The sequence below is a fragment of the Halteromyces radiatus genome (genome assembly GCF_025201355.1).
Source record: "Halteromyces radiatus strain CBS 162.75 chromosome Unknown BX664scaffold_2, whole genome shotgun sequence".
NCBI lineage: Eukaryota > Fungi > Mucoromycota > Mucoromycetes > Mucorales > Cunninghamellaceae > Halteromyces > Halteromyces radiatus.
In genome coordinates this window covers 3776967-3792641 of record NW_026251688.1, presented here as the reverse complement: position 1 = coordinate 3792641, position 15675 = coordinate 3776967, and the positions used below count along the sequence as shown (strand labels likewise).

At 34.6% G+C, this 15675-nt stretch overlaps 5 protein-coding genes across 5 annotated transcripts; 2 read left to right on the top strand and 3 right to left on the bottom strand.

Annotated features, from left to right (window-relative positions):
• Positions 1 to 6: 6 nt before the first annotated feature.
• Positions 7 to 990, bottom strand: BX664DRAFT_326731 (putative ADP-ribosylation factor-like 2-like protein). Its single transcript, XM_051544288.1, has 4 exons — positions 775 to 990; positions 603 to 713; positions 284 to 527; positions 7 to 222 (listed from the first exon to the last, which is right to left on the bottom strand). Exons 1-4 carry the CDS (start codon positions 837 to 839, stop codon positions 88 to 90), a joined length of 555 nt encoding a protein of 184 aa, XP_051403815.1. The 5' UTR covers positions 840 to 990; the 3' UTR covers positions 7 to 87.
• Positions 991 to 1997: 1007 nt separating this feature from the next.
• Positions 1998 to 4253, top strand: BX664DRAFT_257005 (uncharacterized protein; the record flags this gene model as incomplete). Its single annotated transcript, XM_051540485.1, has 7 exons — positions 1998 to 2709; positions 2851 to 3120; positions 3241 to 3528; positions 3682 to 3789; positions 3878 to 3937; positions 3988 to 4148; positions 4212 to 4253. The coding sequence occupies 7 exons, from the start codon at positions 1998 to 2000 to the stop codon at positions 4251 to 4253; spliced, it is 1641 nt and encodes a 546-aa protein (XP_051403814.1).
• A 235-nt stretch (positions 4254 to 4488) lies between these two features.
• BX664DRAFT_293185 (1,3-beta-glucan synthase component-domain-containing protein) lies at positions 4489 to 10509 on the bottom strand. The gene is made up of 5 exons (XM_051542032.1): positions 8254 to 10509; positions 7967 to 8167; positions 5252 to 7882; positions 5154 to 5166; positions 4489 to 4996 (listed from the first exon to the last, which is right to left on the bottom strand). Exons 1-5 carry the CDS (start codon positions 10234 to 10236, stop codon positions 4653 to 4655), a joined length of 5172 nt encoding a protein of 1723 aa, XP_051403813.1. The 5' UTR covers positions 10237 to 10509; the 3' UTR covers positions 4489 to 4652.
• A 1984-nt stretch (positions 10510 to 12493) lies between these two features.
• Positions 12494 to 14146, bottom strand: BX664DRAFT_378286 (uncharacterized protein). The gene is made up of 2 exons (XM_051548819.1): positions 12970 to 14146; positions 12494 to 12913 (listed from the first exon to the last, which is right to left on the bottom strand). The coding sequence occupies exons 1-2, from the start codon at positions 14115 to 14117 to the stop codon at positions 12763 to 12765; spliced, it is 1299 nt and encodes a 432-aa protein (XP_051403812.1). The 5' UTR covers positions 14118 to 14146; the 3' UTR covers positions 12494 to 12762.
• Positions 14147 to 14626: 480 nt separating this feature from the next.
• On the top strand, positions 14627 to 15618 carry BX664DRAFT_347542 (uncharacterized protein; the record flags this gene model as incomplete). The annotated part of the gene is made up of 4 exons (XM_051547547.1): positions 14627 to 14659; positions 14785 to 14858; positions 14957 to 15307; positions 15435 to 15618. 4 exons carry the CDS (start codon positions 14627 to 14629, stop codon positions 15616 to 15618), a joined length of 642 nt encoding a protein of 213 aa, XP_051403811.1.
• Positions 15619 to 15675: the final 57 nt, after the last annotated feature.

Below are 15675 nucleotides of genomic sequence, written 5' to 3'. Positions count from 1 at the left end.
TTTTTTAAAAAAAAAAAAAAGAGTAGTATCATGTTTATTGATAAAATCATTTTCAAAAAAAAAAAAAATTGGTATACATAATCATCATCAATCTAACATATATATTCTAGATGCTACATCCTTCACCACCCAATCCATACCTTTGAGAAGATGTTCTCCTGTAACAGCACTACAACTTTGAATGGCCCAATGATGACTTGATATATCGTCTAATGATAATGCCTTTACGAAAATAAAAAGAGAATTGATTAGTCAAGTTAATCATTTCATCATTTATATTTACCTGTTGAATTTCTTTATCTGTAAGAGCACCTGGTATATCTTGTTTATTAGCAAACACTAGTAAGGTCGCCCCAGCCAATCTTTCTTCTTGTAAGAGTGCCAATAGTTCTAATCGGCAATCAGCCAATCGCATTCTATCAGCCGAATCCACAACCCATACAAGAGCATCCGTTTGTTCAAAATAATTCCTCCAGTAAGATCGAATAGACTTTTGTCCTCCTACATCCCAAATGTTTAACTTGTACCTAATATTCAAAGTATAATAATAATTAAGTTCATAGATTATTATTAACTTTTTTCTTGTATGATGCTAAACTTACATATCATGTTCTAAAGTTTTAATATTAAATCCCAAAGTGGGTGAAATGGTATCTATAGGTTCCCCATTGATTCTTTTCAAGATGGTTGTCTTGCCAGCATTATCTAGACCCCTAAAAGAAAAAAAAAAAAAGAGTATTAGGAAATAGGAAAACATGATGTACTTTGTCTTACAACATAAGAATCCGCATTTCCTTTTCCTTTTGTCGGTTTTTCTTCAAAATAGTCAATAACCCCATCTATATGTATATATGTATTTTGTTGATCTAAAGAATAGAAAGAAAGAAAAAAGAAAGAAAAAAAAATTCGGTTATTCAAAAACGGAAACTGAAATTCCTGAAAAGAATAAATAGTTCGCAGAAGTATTCTTTTATGCTTTTGTAATTCGCTCCAAATTCATCATCATTATGTCAAATTTGGATTGGACATAGATAAAAGCATTCTCTTTCATTTGCCTTGATCACAATTTATACTTGATTTCCCAATTTCTAGAGTAAATTAAAAATGAAATGTCAATATTGACATCTCTCATCCAATACTGATCATCATCCAATGAAATTACCATCATTAGATTCCTCTCAAAAAAGTAATATAATACCATATAATCCCATTTTATCGATTACCCTGCCACCTAAAGTGTCAAAGCATTTCATCGATTTTTCCAAAAATCGCCTGATGGGCCCCTCGACGATTCATTTTTACAGCCAAAGTTTGGCTGTGGAGTTCGAAAATTTTAGCTGTAAAATCCAAAAATCCATCCCATTTTTTTTTTTTTACCCTTTATTTCAGCGAGTCAAATCTTTCTCTTTTCTTTTCTTGTCATCATCACCATACCAAATTTAAACACAACATAAAAGAAATCATTTTCTTTGGATTTATCTTATGCCATTGATAGGTTGTATTTGTAGAGTGAATTAAAATATGAGGATCTGTATCGCCATCCAATCATCATCATTAGCATGAAAGAAATCAATAGATAATGACATTGAATATGAATCCATAGAGTATGCATCAACCACCCTTAGTATGCATCAACCACCTATCACGCCCGAAATTCATACCTCTTTTATCAATCATCAACTACAAATTATACAACGGCTAATCATTGGACATAATCCATCCCCATAATATCAAAGAAGAATCATTGTAAATATGTTCAAATGCCAATGCAATATGATCTCCAATAACACAGAAGAAAAAAAAAATAAACGCGATACACGAAGGAATGATTTATTAATAGCTTGGTTCGTTTGAAGTTTTAAACTGGAAGGTATCTGAGTTTGAACGTCTGTAGGCAGATTATTGAAAGTAGAAAAAAAAAATTGCCCATGCACACACTTATATTTCCTTTTTCTTTTCTTTTTTTTTTTTTATTTTATTTGAGACGATATTATATCATGAAACGAATATCAACAGAAGGAAGTTCGAAAAAACCAAGTAAATCTACTTCTCAAACCAACAAAGCTTCTGCTATTTCGAAACAAGTTTTAAAAAGCAATCCCATTCCTCAACCACTTGTCAATAAAACTTTGGATACCACACCATTATTGAAACCAAAAGCTCAACCTCTCAGAAGTAGCAAAGTATCACAAAAATTGGTTCTCTTTCCTCAAGCATCCACTGAATCAGAATCTACTTTAGCTGTCCTTCCTGAAGACCATGAACCTATGAAACCATTAGGTCAAACCTTTGATGCTTCTCACCTTCAACAACTTAGTCATGGTCTTCCAATAGAATACATACAAGAACAACAACAACAACAACAACAACCGGAATCTGATTATTGGAGATCTCATCATACTACTGGTGTTGATTTACCTACAGAATGGACTTTTGGATCTCGTACAGCAGCTGAACGTATGCCAAAGGATGAACGAGACTTTGCTCAACTACCACGAGTGGCGGCCTATTGTACTGGTGAAGGATATAATCTTGCTCGAGTACGACCATTCTTACGAGAACATCATCATGTCATTCCAAGACAATATGACGAAGCTTTATATGCTGCTTATCATTTTCCTCTGATGACTTTACGACCTGATAAGGAAAATCTCTGGAACATCCGTGTACGAAGTGCTTCTCCAAGACCTCCAGCTCCTCGACGATATAGTCAAATGGATAATCAACAGTATGAAGACAATTTGAATGCAAATATCAATGAAGATGATGGTGTCAGTAGTATCTCATCTGAACGACCCACTGAACAACAACATCGTGCAGCCTTATCTCAACAACGACTTGAAAATGAAGAAGCTGAAATGAATTATGATGAAGACAATATTGATCAAGAAGGCTCTCCTCTGATAGACTCGATATCTCCTCGTCCAGGTTATCCTTTCCCTGAATACCATCATCCAACTGATCATCATCATCATCTGGACAATGAAATGACATATCAAGAAGACTCAACTTTACAATCATCTGAAAATAATACAAATCAAATCAATAATAGTTATGATCGCAGTGATGATATGTATTTGGAACATGAAAATCAACAACAACAACAACAACAACAAGAAGGTTACCCCGAACATCATGATGAACAACGACATGAAGATGATGAAGAACAACAGAAGCATGAAAGAGATCAACATGAAGACCAACAACAACAACAACAACAACAACAAAAGGATGAAGTAGTACATCAAAATCGAAAGCCATTTACTGGAGGTGAAGTATTTATCTTTGATTATGGAGTGGTGGTATTCTGGAACTTCCGTCGAGCTGAAGAACTATTAATGCTTGAAGATTTGGCCGAATTCTCAGTACGACCTTTCCGTGATAATCCTGATGAAGACTTACAAATTGAAGAAATGCATTTCCAATACGACACCTCACAACTGAAACCCAGAATATTCAATGACATGATTACCATGAAAACTGGCAATCATATGATCAAGTTGACTCTTTCTCATGGACTTTCTCAAAGTGCTGTACTTGCTAGATATGAAGATATTATGGATAAGACAATCGAGGTAAAAAAAAAAAAAAAAAAAATGCCGCCATTTTTTTCTTCCTATTAGGACATGGTTAGATATACTTACATCTTTCTTTTATAGGATACAAAACATTTACCAAAAGAAATGGCAGAAACAGGTCGATTGGGGAAAACAAGAACTGAAATCACAAAAATCAATGGACAACTCTTCAATCTACGGATGAACGTGAATTTGGTTTCCAATGTGCTTGGTAAGCTTTTTTTTTTTTTTTTTTTTTTTTTTTTTTTTAGATTGAATCGAATGAAAGGGGGTATTCATTCCTTTTTTTTTTTTTTTAGATACACCTGAAATCTTTTGGTCAGAGCCTGCTCTTCAACCTATGTACAATGCTATTCGAGGTAAGAAAATAGATCATCCCGATAGTGAATAACTTTTTTTTTTCATTTAGAATATCTGGAAATACCACAAAGGGCTAAAATCTTGAATGATCGTCTTCGGGTGATCTCTGATCTCTTATCCATGTTACGAGATCATTTAACCAACTTTGGTGTGGAGTATCAGACATTGATTATCATTTATCTGATTATCATTGCTGTCATTGTTGCCTGCGTAAGTGATCAAAAAAAAAAAAAAAAAAAAAGGTTTAGTTTCTCATATTTTTTTTTATGGTAGTTTGAAATTGCCGTCAAGATCTTACAATCTATTAAACTATAACCCTATATATCATTTATCCAAACGCACACTTATTCATATATTCATACATTCTACTTTTATTCATGATTAGACAATTGATTTCATATTTATCCCTTCTCTCAATAAAAATTACTAGTACCATATTTCTGATGTCTGGATGAATAGTTGATGCCTTTTTTTTTCTCTTAAAAAGAAAGACAATAGGAACAAATATATAAAAAGATAAAGAGATAAGTACAAGACAATGGTAATACTTTATTTATTGATTGGTTTTTCAGGTTTGGTCAAAGATAAATTCAAAATGACAAAAATGGGGGTGATGATTCTATGATAAAATAATAATAAAAATAATAATAATAATAATAAAAAATAATAATATAAGTTGAATGAATTAAAGGGAAAATATATAATAGAAAGGAATCAAATAGGAAGAGATCTAGGATCAACAAATGTTAAAGAACCGGCTAATGCCAAGGGAGCACCAAGTAATGTCACAAAGATCACAAACATCAGCACGAATAACAGACCATACACAATCGATATCCGATACCGTTCTTTTCGTTCCTTTGCTGTCCAAATGGGTGGTCGTATTTGTTTGCTTGGTCGTAGCCAGAATAACATGAGTGAGTGTGCCGTATTTACACAGGGGATCAGACAGAAAAGTGATAACACAAATAGGATACAATGACCCAAAATAAAGTCTGTGGCAAATTCACTCATCTCGACAATCTTGCAGATAAATTCCCGAAGTGGTTGTGATGCAGCTAGATAAAAAAAAAAAAAGCATGACAATGATGATGATCAATACGATTGATGTCAAAGTCCCTTTTTTTTTTTTTTTTTTTTTTTTTTTTTTTTTTTTTTTTTTTTTTTTTTTTTTTTTTTTTTTTTTTTTTTTTTTTTTAGTAAAGTGTGACTTACCATGCCAACCAAGCTAGTTTGAGTAATAGAAATAGAAAGATAAGAATTGAAATGAGTCATCAATCATATATATATATAATTCTAGTATCATTGCTTACCCCATGACCATACCACTTGCCAGTCCACCAACCTCGATTTGCACCATCATGTTTGAATTCGCGAGTCAAAAACAATACAGTCAGAATCTTGAGTACACAGCGTTGAATAGCAACAATAGACACGATTCCCAAAACAACAAATATTGGTTTCCATTCTTCCAGTAACATCAATCCTTCAAAGATCAGAATAAGGTTGATGACCGCCCACCCGTGTACCATAGCAGCAATGACGGATCCAAATTTGCCACAACATAAACTGAAGAGAGAACCCAAAGTGATAGAGATACAAAAGAAGATAGCCAAAGCACCGGCGTTGAGAAGAACAGGAGCCAAGGCCAAGACACCTATACGAATCAGACCACTAGGTCCTGTACTTGGTTGCATATTGTCATCAGGGTCGAAACTTTTCACAAACACATAAGGCATAATACATAACACAGCCAGTAACACAGGTTGAAGGATTTCAGAGTAAAATACTGTTCCCATTCGTGCACGTGGAATATCGCCCAGCACTTCTGATGATTTCATCCGTCGTTTATAACCAGTAATCCGGGTCCTTGATAATCGACAATGGTTGATCCATGAACTCTTGTGCGATTTTGAATTGCCACGAGACAGCCAGCGTATATATTCCCGATAATCCACCAAAAAGTCTACTAGTGCAAATTGATTGGGATTGAACACGAATGGAGAGATAATCAATGCAATCACCGTAAACCAAAAGTAAATCAAATGAGGAATCCACACTGCCAAGGATACAAACAACATAATCACTAAATTGCGCGCCCCAGAATAAATACTAGAATTGGAAAACCGAGAGTACAGGACAGAAAATGGAATACGAGATGTAGCAAATCCACGACCAGTACCGATGTATTGTGCACCACCAAAGATCAGATTGTCCAAAACAGAATTGGTATAGATTTGAGTCACAAAGATTTCAAACAGTGGGGATAGTGAGATAAAGTGACGACCTAATCTTGTCAAACTACGCCAAAATCCACGTTCCGTCAATTCCTGTAAAAACAATGGCATAAAGGCGACAAAAAATACAACAAAGATAGATAGAATACACCGTTTCACCCATTCAAAAATAGGAACCATGTTGTAACAACCAGCAGGACTCAAAGGAGCATCTTCAGGAGCATCCGCATTGTATTCACATACCACCAGAGTTGATCCCATCGCAGCAATAAATAATAATGCATACATAAACATTTGGACAGACAGCATGATAAAGATATTGTTGATATGGAAGCCGGGATGTGCATAATAAAACGTCAAGAACCTATCCAATGGAAGCTGTGTACCGATATAGTAGTATTCTCGTGATAGCATTTGTTCACCCATACCAGTACCAATTTTTGTTGTAAAATTGAGAATCGATCCAAATCCAAGATCACGCCCTTTGCCACATTGAAAGTATTCTGTGTGTTTTATCCGTCCACCACGTGTAAAGGCATTCATACCAGCATAGATGTCTTCGTTGAGATGTAATCCTTTTTGAGCCTTGCTAACACCACCTCGAGTCGTCATAAAGATGGCATTCAAAAAATCAGGATGTCCATAATGCAATTTGCCACCGATCTTAGCCATGATACGTTGAGTCAATGTTCCAAATGTTTGTTCCTTGCCAGCCGCCACATCACCCAGTACACCAATGTTTTCCGAAAAGATATATTCCCGAGCGCCCACGATTGCCACAGGTGATGTTTTCTTGTTGTTATTGTCGTTGTATGCTACTGAATAAGGAGAATGATCAATCGGATCCAAGTTTTCAAATTCACCAAGTACATTTCTAATCTTCAGACATTCTTCCAAGTAGTTATCTTGATTTGCATCCACCAATTGTAAGAATTCACCACGATAAAAAATCAAGGCATGATTTTGATTGTCAGATTTACCATCACCCAAGATAGGATTGCCAGGAACTCGAATACGATATTTGGGTATACGTTTACCATTTTCTGTCTTTTTGCAATGTCCATCCACCAAAGCCGAATAAAATATTGATTCACCATTATTTACACCATCCTTGGCAGGTTCTTCTTCATCTACATAGGCCACTTGAAGGTCAGGATAAGCTGAGAATAGGAATTCGGCATCTTCTGCTTCTGTTGCGTTGAATTTGGCGTATCGCTGCATAGCCACTAGGAACTTGAATTTGCGATTGGCAAGTCGATCCAAGTCTTTTTCCAGTTGTTCATGTTCTTCTCGATAGCCCTGTACACTATCTGGATTCTCTACTCTGTATAAAAGTCGAATCGCCTTTCGATAGTTCATAAATCCACTGACCGTACGATAGAGAGTTTGTGCCCTAAGAGATGCCCATATCCTTGTCCGTAAAGTGTATTCAGGTTTTGATGATTTGAATCCAATGCAGTAGAATGGTAGATCATCCACTTTTGCTTTTGCTGTGCCTTTTTCGGTAATTTCAGAAAATGTCGATGTGCTGCGATTGATATCTTCATTTAATTCTTCGTCGGCCATGATCTTGGTATCCTTGACAAAATTTTCCCATTCTGCTGAATGAAGTTGTTTGAGATATTCCAAAAGTGTTACACGACTATTCTGATCATCTTCTCTAATAATTTCACGTAAGGTCAATAATATCTTTTCACCATAGTGAGGCTGAATAAATCGGAAGAAAAAAAAAATAAGAAATCAATTTGATATTTATAATTATATATATATATATATATATTGATCACTTACGGTAAGTACAGTGAATGATGGCATACATTCCACGGGTCTCGGAGGAGGCATCGGTGTTGTCAAGCTTTGAGCAAAAAAGTGGATTCGACGTTCCGCTTCACTATGTTTGGGAAAATATTCAGTCTTGAAGGCAGTGTCTTCTTGTGATACAAAAAAGGTTGGTGGTTTCAATGTCTTTCGTCCATCCGTAGAACTAGCTTCCTATTAAAAGAATCAATATAGATGATTTTATAAATCAATTGTTTTCTATTCTTTTTTTTTTTTTTTTTTTTTTTTTTTTTTTTTACCTGTTGATATAACATTCTTTGAACATGATCAGCAGTGATAAGATGTTCCCTGTACATAGTGATAACAATAGCGTTCCAAATTTGAGAGCAAAGTACCTTGGGCTTGTATTTAATTTGAATATCAGTAGTAGCCAACAGTTTAACAAAGATTCGTTTTGGTAGTCGAGAGAAGATATTTCGCCAAGGAGACCAAATGGATATACCCAGATAAAACGATCGAGCAACAGAAAATACTGTATTCCAAATGATGTACCAAAGATAAGTATCCAGAAAGTAGAGAATCAAATCCATGAGAAACATGAGAACAATTGTAATGGAAGGCATATAGTCACAAAGTAATGTATTCAATACTGCATCATTACAATTTTCAATCTGCATCCGAGACATCACCTTGAGAGGATCCTTGAAGGAAAGAGCCAAGAAGAAGTAGGATTCCAATAACTTGCACGAAAAAACACATACCCAGAGGGAAATAGACATGATTCGATCGATTGGTTTCAAAGTAGGAAAGTTTGCCGTAAATTGTCGATAAGCCAAATTGTTCCGATAACGCTTGTCTCGTCCAATGAAGAGGTAAGCTGAAGGAGTAAAAACGAGAAAGAGGGTTGTCGCAATACTGATGAGGAGTTGAGTCAAAGCAATAAGTTTGGAAGTAAGACTTGTACGATCCAGGAATACACAATAAAAGGAAGGGCCAGCGTTGATAATCAATAGTAAAATCAGGAATCCAATCCGCCTTGTGATGATTTTGGTACTAACCCAAGACATTGGTAGGTAGGTCAATTCAGCAAAGGATCCAATCAACATGATCAATACGGCAACCACACCACCAAGACCAACAACAGACCATTGAACAGCCGATTCTTCGTAAGCAATAGCAGGATCAGGATCCAAATACATTGTAGGAGCGTTTGCACTAATATAGTACCAGAAAGAGACAATATGAATAATCCAAACACGAGTAAAGTTGATGGAGGCATGCATCCAAGATCGTTTTTCCTTGTATGTTTTTTTAAATACATGTTGCCAATCGACTTGATAGAGAGCATGGTATCTAGCATGTGGAGGCAGACTTGCAAGTGTTGTTTTCTTGTCATCAATAAATATCCGTTCAAAGCATTTTGGGTGCCAAAAAAATTGATTCACATCGTCATATCCAATAGTTTGATCATGGTCCTTTTCTCGCTTGACATAACGGCCATCATAATTTTCATATGTTTGATCCCGGAAGAACCGATAAAAAGGAGTCACCACGTTGTCCAAATAAGCACCTTCCTTCACCTTGTCATAAGCAGTCAAATCCTTGTCATCCGAATACTTGTCATAATCCCGTGCATTCTTGTAAATAAAACAAAGGGCTTCAGGAGTAAATCGAATAGCAGCAGCCTCACCCCAGAGTAGTAAATAGAGAGCCAAATCTCTGATCTTGGTTTCGTTATCGAGTCCTCGCATTGTATTCATCCATTTTGTTTCTGCAGATTGTAACCAGGCAAATTCATCATTGTTGTTTTCTTCTATTTCTTGTTTGATATCTTCAGGATCACGATCCATACAATCCATTTGTGCTGCAAAATACCATTTTCGATAATTGGCTTCTTCACCACCAATATAATCCGCATGTAAAGAATCCAAAGCTATCTGAGGACGTAACCTTGATGATCGTGAATCCAACATCACCATAAGATGATCGTACATATTGCTAATACTATCAGCTTGGAAACCAAACTTTTTCCCCAAAAGTTGCATCACAGATTCAATTTGTTCACAAGTCATTGGAGTATCAGAACCACCATTGTCACCACAACCAGACCATGAAGGATATTTCGTGTCACTAAAGTCTCGTAAACTGTATTGTCGTACACCATTGTAATCCTTTGTAGAACGAAGATCATCAAGAGAAGCATTGGTTTCAATCATCTTGTTGCGATATTTTTGACTTTGAATAGCAGCAAGCATAGAATCAGCAGAGGTAGCATAACGCATATATCGGTCATCATTACCATCCACCAAAGCAGCTAATACATCCACATCAGATCCATCTTCTTGGTATTGTTGCTGTTGTTGTTGTTGTTGCTGTAATAGTATTTGTTGTTGTTGTTCTTGTAACTGTAATTGTAATTGTTGTTGTTGTTGTTGTTGAGCAAAGAATGGTATATGTCCAGTGGAAAATGAAGAGTGAGTATATGGAAGTTCAGGATCAGGTGTCAAATATATTTGAGGTTCACGCGAACGTTGACTCTTGGAATGATCTTTTATAAAAAAAAAAAAAAGAAAGAAAGAAAGAAAAATAAGAATTGAGAATTTTTTTTTTTTTTTTTTTTTTTTTTTTTACTGTCGGGGCCTGGTGCTGGAGGAGCATGCTCATGCCTTACACTAGGCATAATTTTCGGATCATTGATGATACTATAAAAAGAAAAAAAGGGATAAGATCAAGACATATCAAAAATAATCATGATATTTTACCTAGCATAGTAAGCTTGTATTTCTGGGAAATCATCACTTGAAATTTGATCTTTTTCTGTCTTATGTCTAGATTTATGACCAGTACGACCATAATCTGAACGATGCTTATTTTGTCGATGCTCAGAAACAAGGGACTGTTGTGATTTATGACGATGTTCGGAATCTATAGAAGGTGCAATAGATTGCTGTGATTTATGTCGTTTTGAATTCGATTCTCCATAAGGAGCAGGAAGTGGCATTTTTAGTCGTGAATGTGTTTTATCTACCGCTCCTTCTGATTTCATCGGCTCCACCTCCTCACCAACTAGGGAATTTTGTGGTTGTAGTAAATTCGTACTAATGCTGGTTGATGGATGATCGTTTTTCGCGTCAGAACGAGATGATGGAGGCATTCGCTTATAAAAAAAATAAATAAATAAAGTTGATTGATCAATCAAAAAAAAAGAAAAAGTATAAGAATGTTGTCTTCAATAGAATATCAAGACCCTAAAAAGAAATCAATCGAGATGATTTTTTTTCTATTCGTTTTCAACTCTTTATATCCTTTTTTGATAGACGATCGAGATATCGTTATTGATGACAAAACGTAAAGGATGATGATGGTGATGATGATGGGGTAAAAAATAAAAAGAGAGAGAGAGAGAAGACACACTACACAGAAAAAAGAGATAAGGAATCAAATCTCTAGTCTATAATCACAGTGTTTACTATTAACAAAAAAAGGTTTAAGAATAAAAAAAAAGAGGAAGAAGACAACGAACCGGAAAAAGAATACAGAATCAATCTACTTCTAATAAACAAACCGGGGAAAAGAAATGCATTAGATGAGTGGTTGCATTTAAAAGCAAGAAAATGACACCACAGAAAAAGATAAACATTGATGGCATGCGATTGATATGGCTTTTTGGTTAACCTGAAAAAGTCACACATACTTCAACATTTTGCCGTCAATATTTCAACTGTAATGTGTCCAATAAAGTGAAATGAATACATCAGGTCCTTAGTAGAATGAAAATACAAATAGATGAGTATAAAGTCAAGTCTTTTTCATACACATTTACATAATAATAGATGAGTACACTTTATGGCAGCACACGATTCAAAAAAAAAAAAAAAAAAAAGCCGATGGTACTCCTATACCCCTTCATCATCATGGTACAGTAAGGTTTATTTCCATCATCCATCTTGTAACAGCTTTAATTTAAAAAAAAAAATCTATAAAGGAAACTCCCTTTGATGTATTTCATTGAAACTGGACCTGTATGAATGTGCTTACCAATATAGAAGGGCAATCATGATTAAGTCCAATCTTCCATTCCGTTTACGGTCACTTTTTTGATTTACCAGTTTGCTGGAATTTTTTTTTGTTTTTTATTATTATTATTTTTTATTTTTAGTTTTAAAAATGGTTGATTTTATCGTCTTTCTCTTCTTTTCCGTTCGTTCGTTGATGATTCTACTCTGTGGAGGAAAAAGCCAAACATATTATTCACAAAATACATGATAATCACCCTCGTGAAGACTCTACTACATATTGTTGAGAAAACAGATGGATAGGAGGTTACCATATTTGGAAGATAGATGTGTGAGCTCCTCAAAAGAATTGTAAACAAGAATTGTATCCAGGGAGGTAGATGGGATTTTTTTTTCAAAAAGGATCATCACATCATAACGTGTTGAATATTATATATATATATATGTAAGAAACAAACATGATTGGATAAGATAAGGGAGTCGAAAAGGAGTATTTATTTATATCATAGAAACAATTGATTGGATGACTTTGAGGTAATAGAATAGTAATGATAATAATAATAATAATAATAATAATAATAATAATAATACTAATAATAAGTAAAGGGAGAGGTAAATGATGGGAGAATGATAGTAAACGAGTAGGATATTGCAACCAGTGCACGTATATTCAGACAACAACGAGGAAGAGAGGGGGTTCATCTAAGCTAAAAGGAGAATGATGAAATGGATATCCAGGAATAAAAAAAAAAAAGTATAAGGGAATTGAAGAAATAAATATAATAATAAAGATTATAATCTATGTGCAGGAATAAACACAAAGATAATGGTATTGACAAAAGCTATTAAAACGTTGGCCACACAGAATATAAACGCCCGTTTTTGATGAATCTTGATCACAGTTTTATCTTCAACAGGAACAAATACCATAAAACTTGTTTCACTATAATAATCATCATTAATACCAATCTTGTAAGATTGTGTTTTTATCTAATCTACCTTCTTTTTAACCAAGCAGACCACCAGGCAAAATGAGTAACACCAGTTAATAAACCAGCCCAACTAAATAAAAAAGGTAAAAAGGCCCACGACCTTGTACCAGTATTTCCAGCATCCAAAAATATAAATGCAAATTCTAAAGCCAATCCAAAGGTCAATAGTACAAGTCCAATCACCAAAAACAAACGGGAAGACCATGTCGATACATTGGTATAAAGAACAGCATCTACAAATTGAGGGTAATAAAACATATTGAGGACATCAAACACGTGGGATCTTGCTGCATCAAAAATCACAGGTTCTGGTCGTTGATTTGTTTCCACCAAAGTTTCCAAAGCTGCACGATGATCATCAGGTAAATGGATCAATTGAGCAGCATCATATCGACTACAAAAGGTTCTATAGATTCGTATAGCATTTTGTACAACATCATGACGAGAAAGTGATTTGTCTTCATGTAGCGTTCTTGAAGCATAAGTTTGATTTGCGGATGGAAGATGAGTATGACTGCCTTGAATAGATTGTAACAAATCCATAGTATCAGGTGTTTCAAAATAATCAGTAGTAGGACTCCATTGTGTTTGTTGTGATAAAAGTTTACTTGAACGGTCAGATTTCATTTCAGGTCGTTGTTGTCGTTCTACACTATTAAGATATGCCTGCCACAGCCGTTGATGAGTTTCCAGTTGTAATAAAAAGTTGAGGTTTTGTTGAGCTCCACGTCGTCGTAAAAATGATGAGAATTGGGTTTGTGTGATTGGACTACTAGTTGGTAAACGTAATAATTGATCCAATGTTGGAATACCATTGACTTGAAGATTGTAGTCTTTCATCTCTTGCCAAGCTTCCATGGGTGATACAGCAAAAGGATCCTGTTGAAAACCATAACCAATAGATTGATGTTGTTCTTGACTAGTAAACGATTTATAGGGATTATTTGAATGTCGATCAAGGTTTTTGTTGCTATCGAGATGGTTCAAAGGAATAACAGGGCTGTTCTTTTCTTCCATTTGTTGTAGAGTAAGATCACTTTCTAAAGCTGATTCCAATCCACGTGAATAGAGACGACTATTGGCTTGACGTATACTCCATTGTCGAGTTGGTGCTGTATGTTCATAAAACGTAGAATCATGGGATGGCGATAACATTGACAAAGCCAGGCAATAATAATAATAATAAAAAGAAAAAAAAAAAAAAAAAAAGAAAGAAAAAAGAAATGAAAAAAAAAAAGAGGAGACAAAAAATAATTGTCCCAATGTCTGAGTTTAATTCAATGAACTACCTTTTTTTTTTTTTTTTTTTTGCACATTGAACTTTGATTATATTGACATTAAATTTAAAACAATTAGATAATGTAAGGATTGATTGATTGTTGTTGTCTATTTTAAAGAATATAATTTGATTATAAAAATAAATTTATTTCATTTTTTTTTTTGTAAGTGAGAAATAGACTTTTTTTAATAAACTCCCTTTTTGTTGAACATTCTGATTGTTCCATTTTTGGCAAACTGCAATTTCTGTTGCACAACTCCCTGCTGACATTGAATACCACTCGATCAAAATTTCATAACGTTTTTTTTTTCACTCTTTTTTTTTTTCCTTTCTTTCATTTTTGTTTTCTTACCATTAAACGCAACTTGTTTTTATTATTTTAATAATGTCCACTACAGCTGAAAAGGAAGATAATAAAGTAAGTTGAAAATAATAATACTTATATATAGATTGAAGACTTTTCATTCACTCTCCATATATGTTTCTTTTGTTATTATTAACATTATTATTATTATTTACTTTCGTTGCTATGTGAAAAAAAAGGTATTTGTTGGTAACCTATCCTTCTCAACAGACAAGGAAGCTCTTGGTAAATATTTTGAATCTGCTGGAAAAGTGTAAGTCATTTCTTCATATTCTTTTTTATTATTATTATTATTATTATTATTAAAACAGAAAGTAAATGTCACTAACGCGATCTTTCTATTTTATTTAGGATCAATGCCACAGTGATTCGAAGAGGTAGATATCGATCAGCAGGATATGGATTTGTCACGTTTGAAACATCTGAAGAAGCTGAAAAGGCAGTTGAAAAATTCAACAAGACGAATATGGATGAACGCGAAATCACTGTACAAGTAGCCAGACCAAAGACACCTCGCACAACAAAAACTAAAAACACCACTTCTGGTCGTCGACGTCGATCATTACCAACACGTCGTCCTACTGCTGCTTCTACTACACGCGTTTTTGTGGCCAATTTGCCATATTCTACCACGGATGAAGAACTGGCCTCCCTGTTTGAAAACTTTAATATTGAATCGGCTTCTATTGCAAGACTAAGAAAGTAAGTGGATATAAAGAGTGCATTTTATTTTGGCTCTGAGTTATATATATATATATTCGCCGAACATAAAATCGACTCACTTTGTTTTCCTTTTTTGGTCAACTTCTTCCTTTTCTTAACTATCTAGTGGTCGGTCAAAAGGATTTGGATTCATCGATGTGAAGAATGAAACTGAACAACAAAAAGTGATTGAAAACTTCAAGGATGTCAAATTGGGTGATCGGGAAATATCTGTCAAAGTGGCTATGGTTCCTGTGGATCTGGATGCAGCTGAAAATGAAGTAAAGCAAGAAGAACAAACTGAAGAATAATGGATGTTGAAGCATACTAATGATAGTGACTAGTATAGTTTAGTATATGGATGTGTA

Bases quoted from the DNA above. Each gene is read 5' to 3' on its own strand.
- BX664DRAFT_326731 (XM_051544288.1), bottom strand. From the start codon at position 839: ATGGGGTTATTGACTATTTTGAAGAAAAACCGACAAAAGGAAAAGGAA. The intron at 714-774 runs GTAAGACAAAGT...TTTTTCTTTTAG, and splicing joins GAAATGCGGATTCTTATGTT to GGGTCTAGATAATGCTGGCA. The intron at 528-602 runs GTAAGTTTAGCA...TTTGAATATTAG, and splicing joins AAAACTTTAGAACATGATAT to GTACAAGTTAAACATTTGGG.
- BX664DRAFT_293185 (XM_051542032.1), bottom strand. From the start codon at position 10,236: ATGCGTTATGCTACCTCTGCTGATTCTATGCTTGCTGCTATTCAAAGT. The intron at 8,168-8,253 runs GTAAAAAAAAAA...TTCTTTTAATAG, and splicing joins AAAGAATGTTATATCAACAG to GAAGCTAGTTCTACGGATGG. The intron at 7,883-7,966 runs GTAAGTGATCAA...CGATTTATTCAG, and splicing joins CATCATTCACTGTACTTACC to CCTCACTATGGTGAAAAGAT.
- BX664DRAFT_378286 (XM_051548819.1), bottom strand. From the start codon at position 14,117: ATGTTATCGCCATCCCATGATTCTACGTTTTATGAACATACAGCACCA. The intron at 12,914-12,969 runs GTAGATTAGATA...TGATTATTATAG, and splicing joins TCTGCTTGGTTAAAAAGAAG to TGAAACAAGTTTTATGGTAT.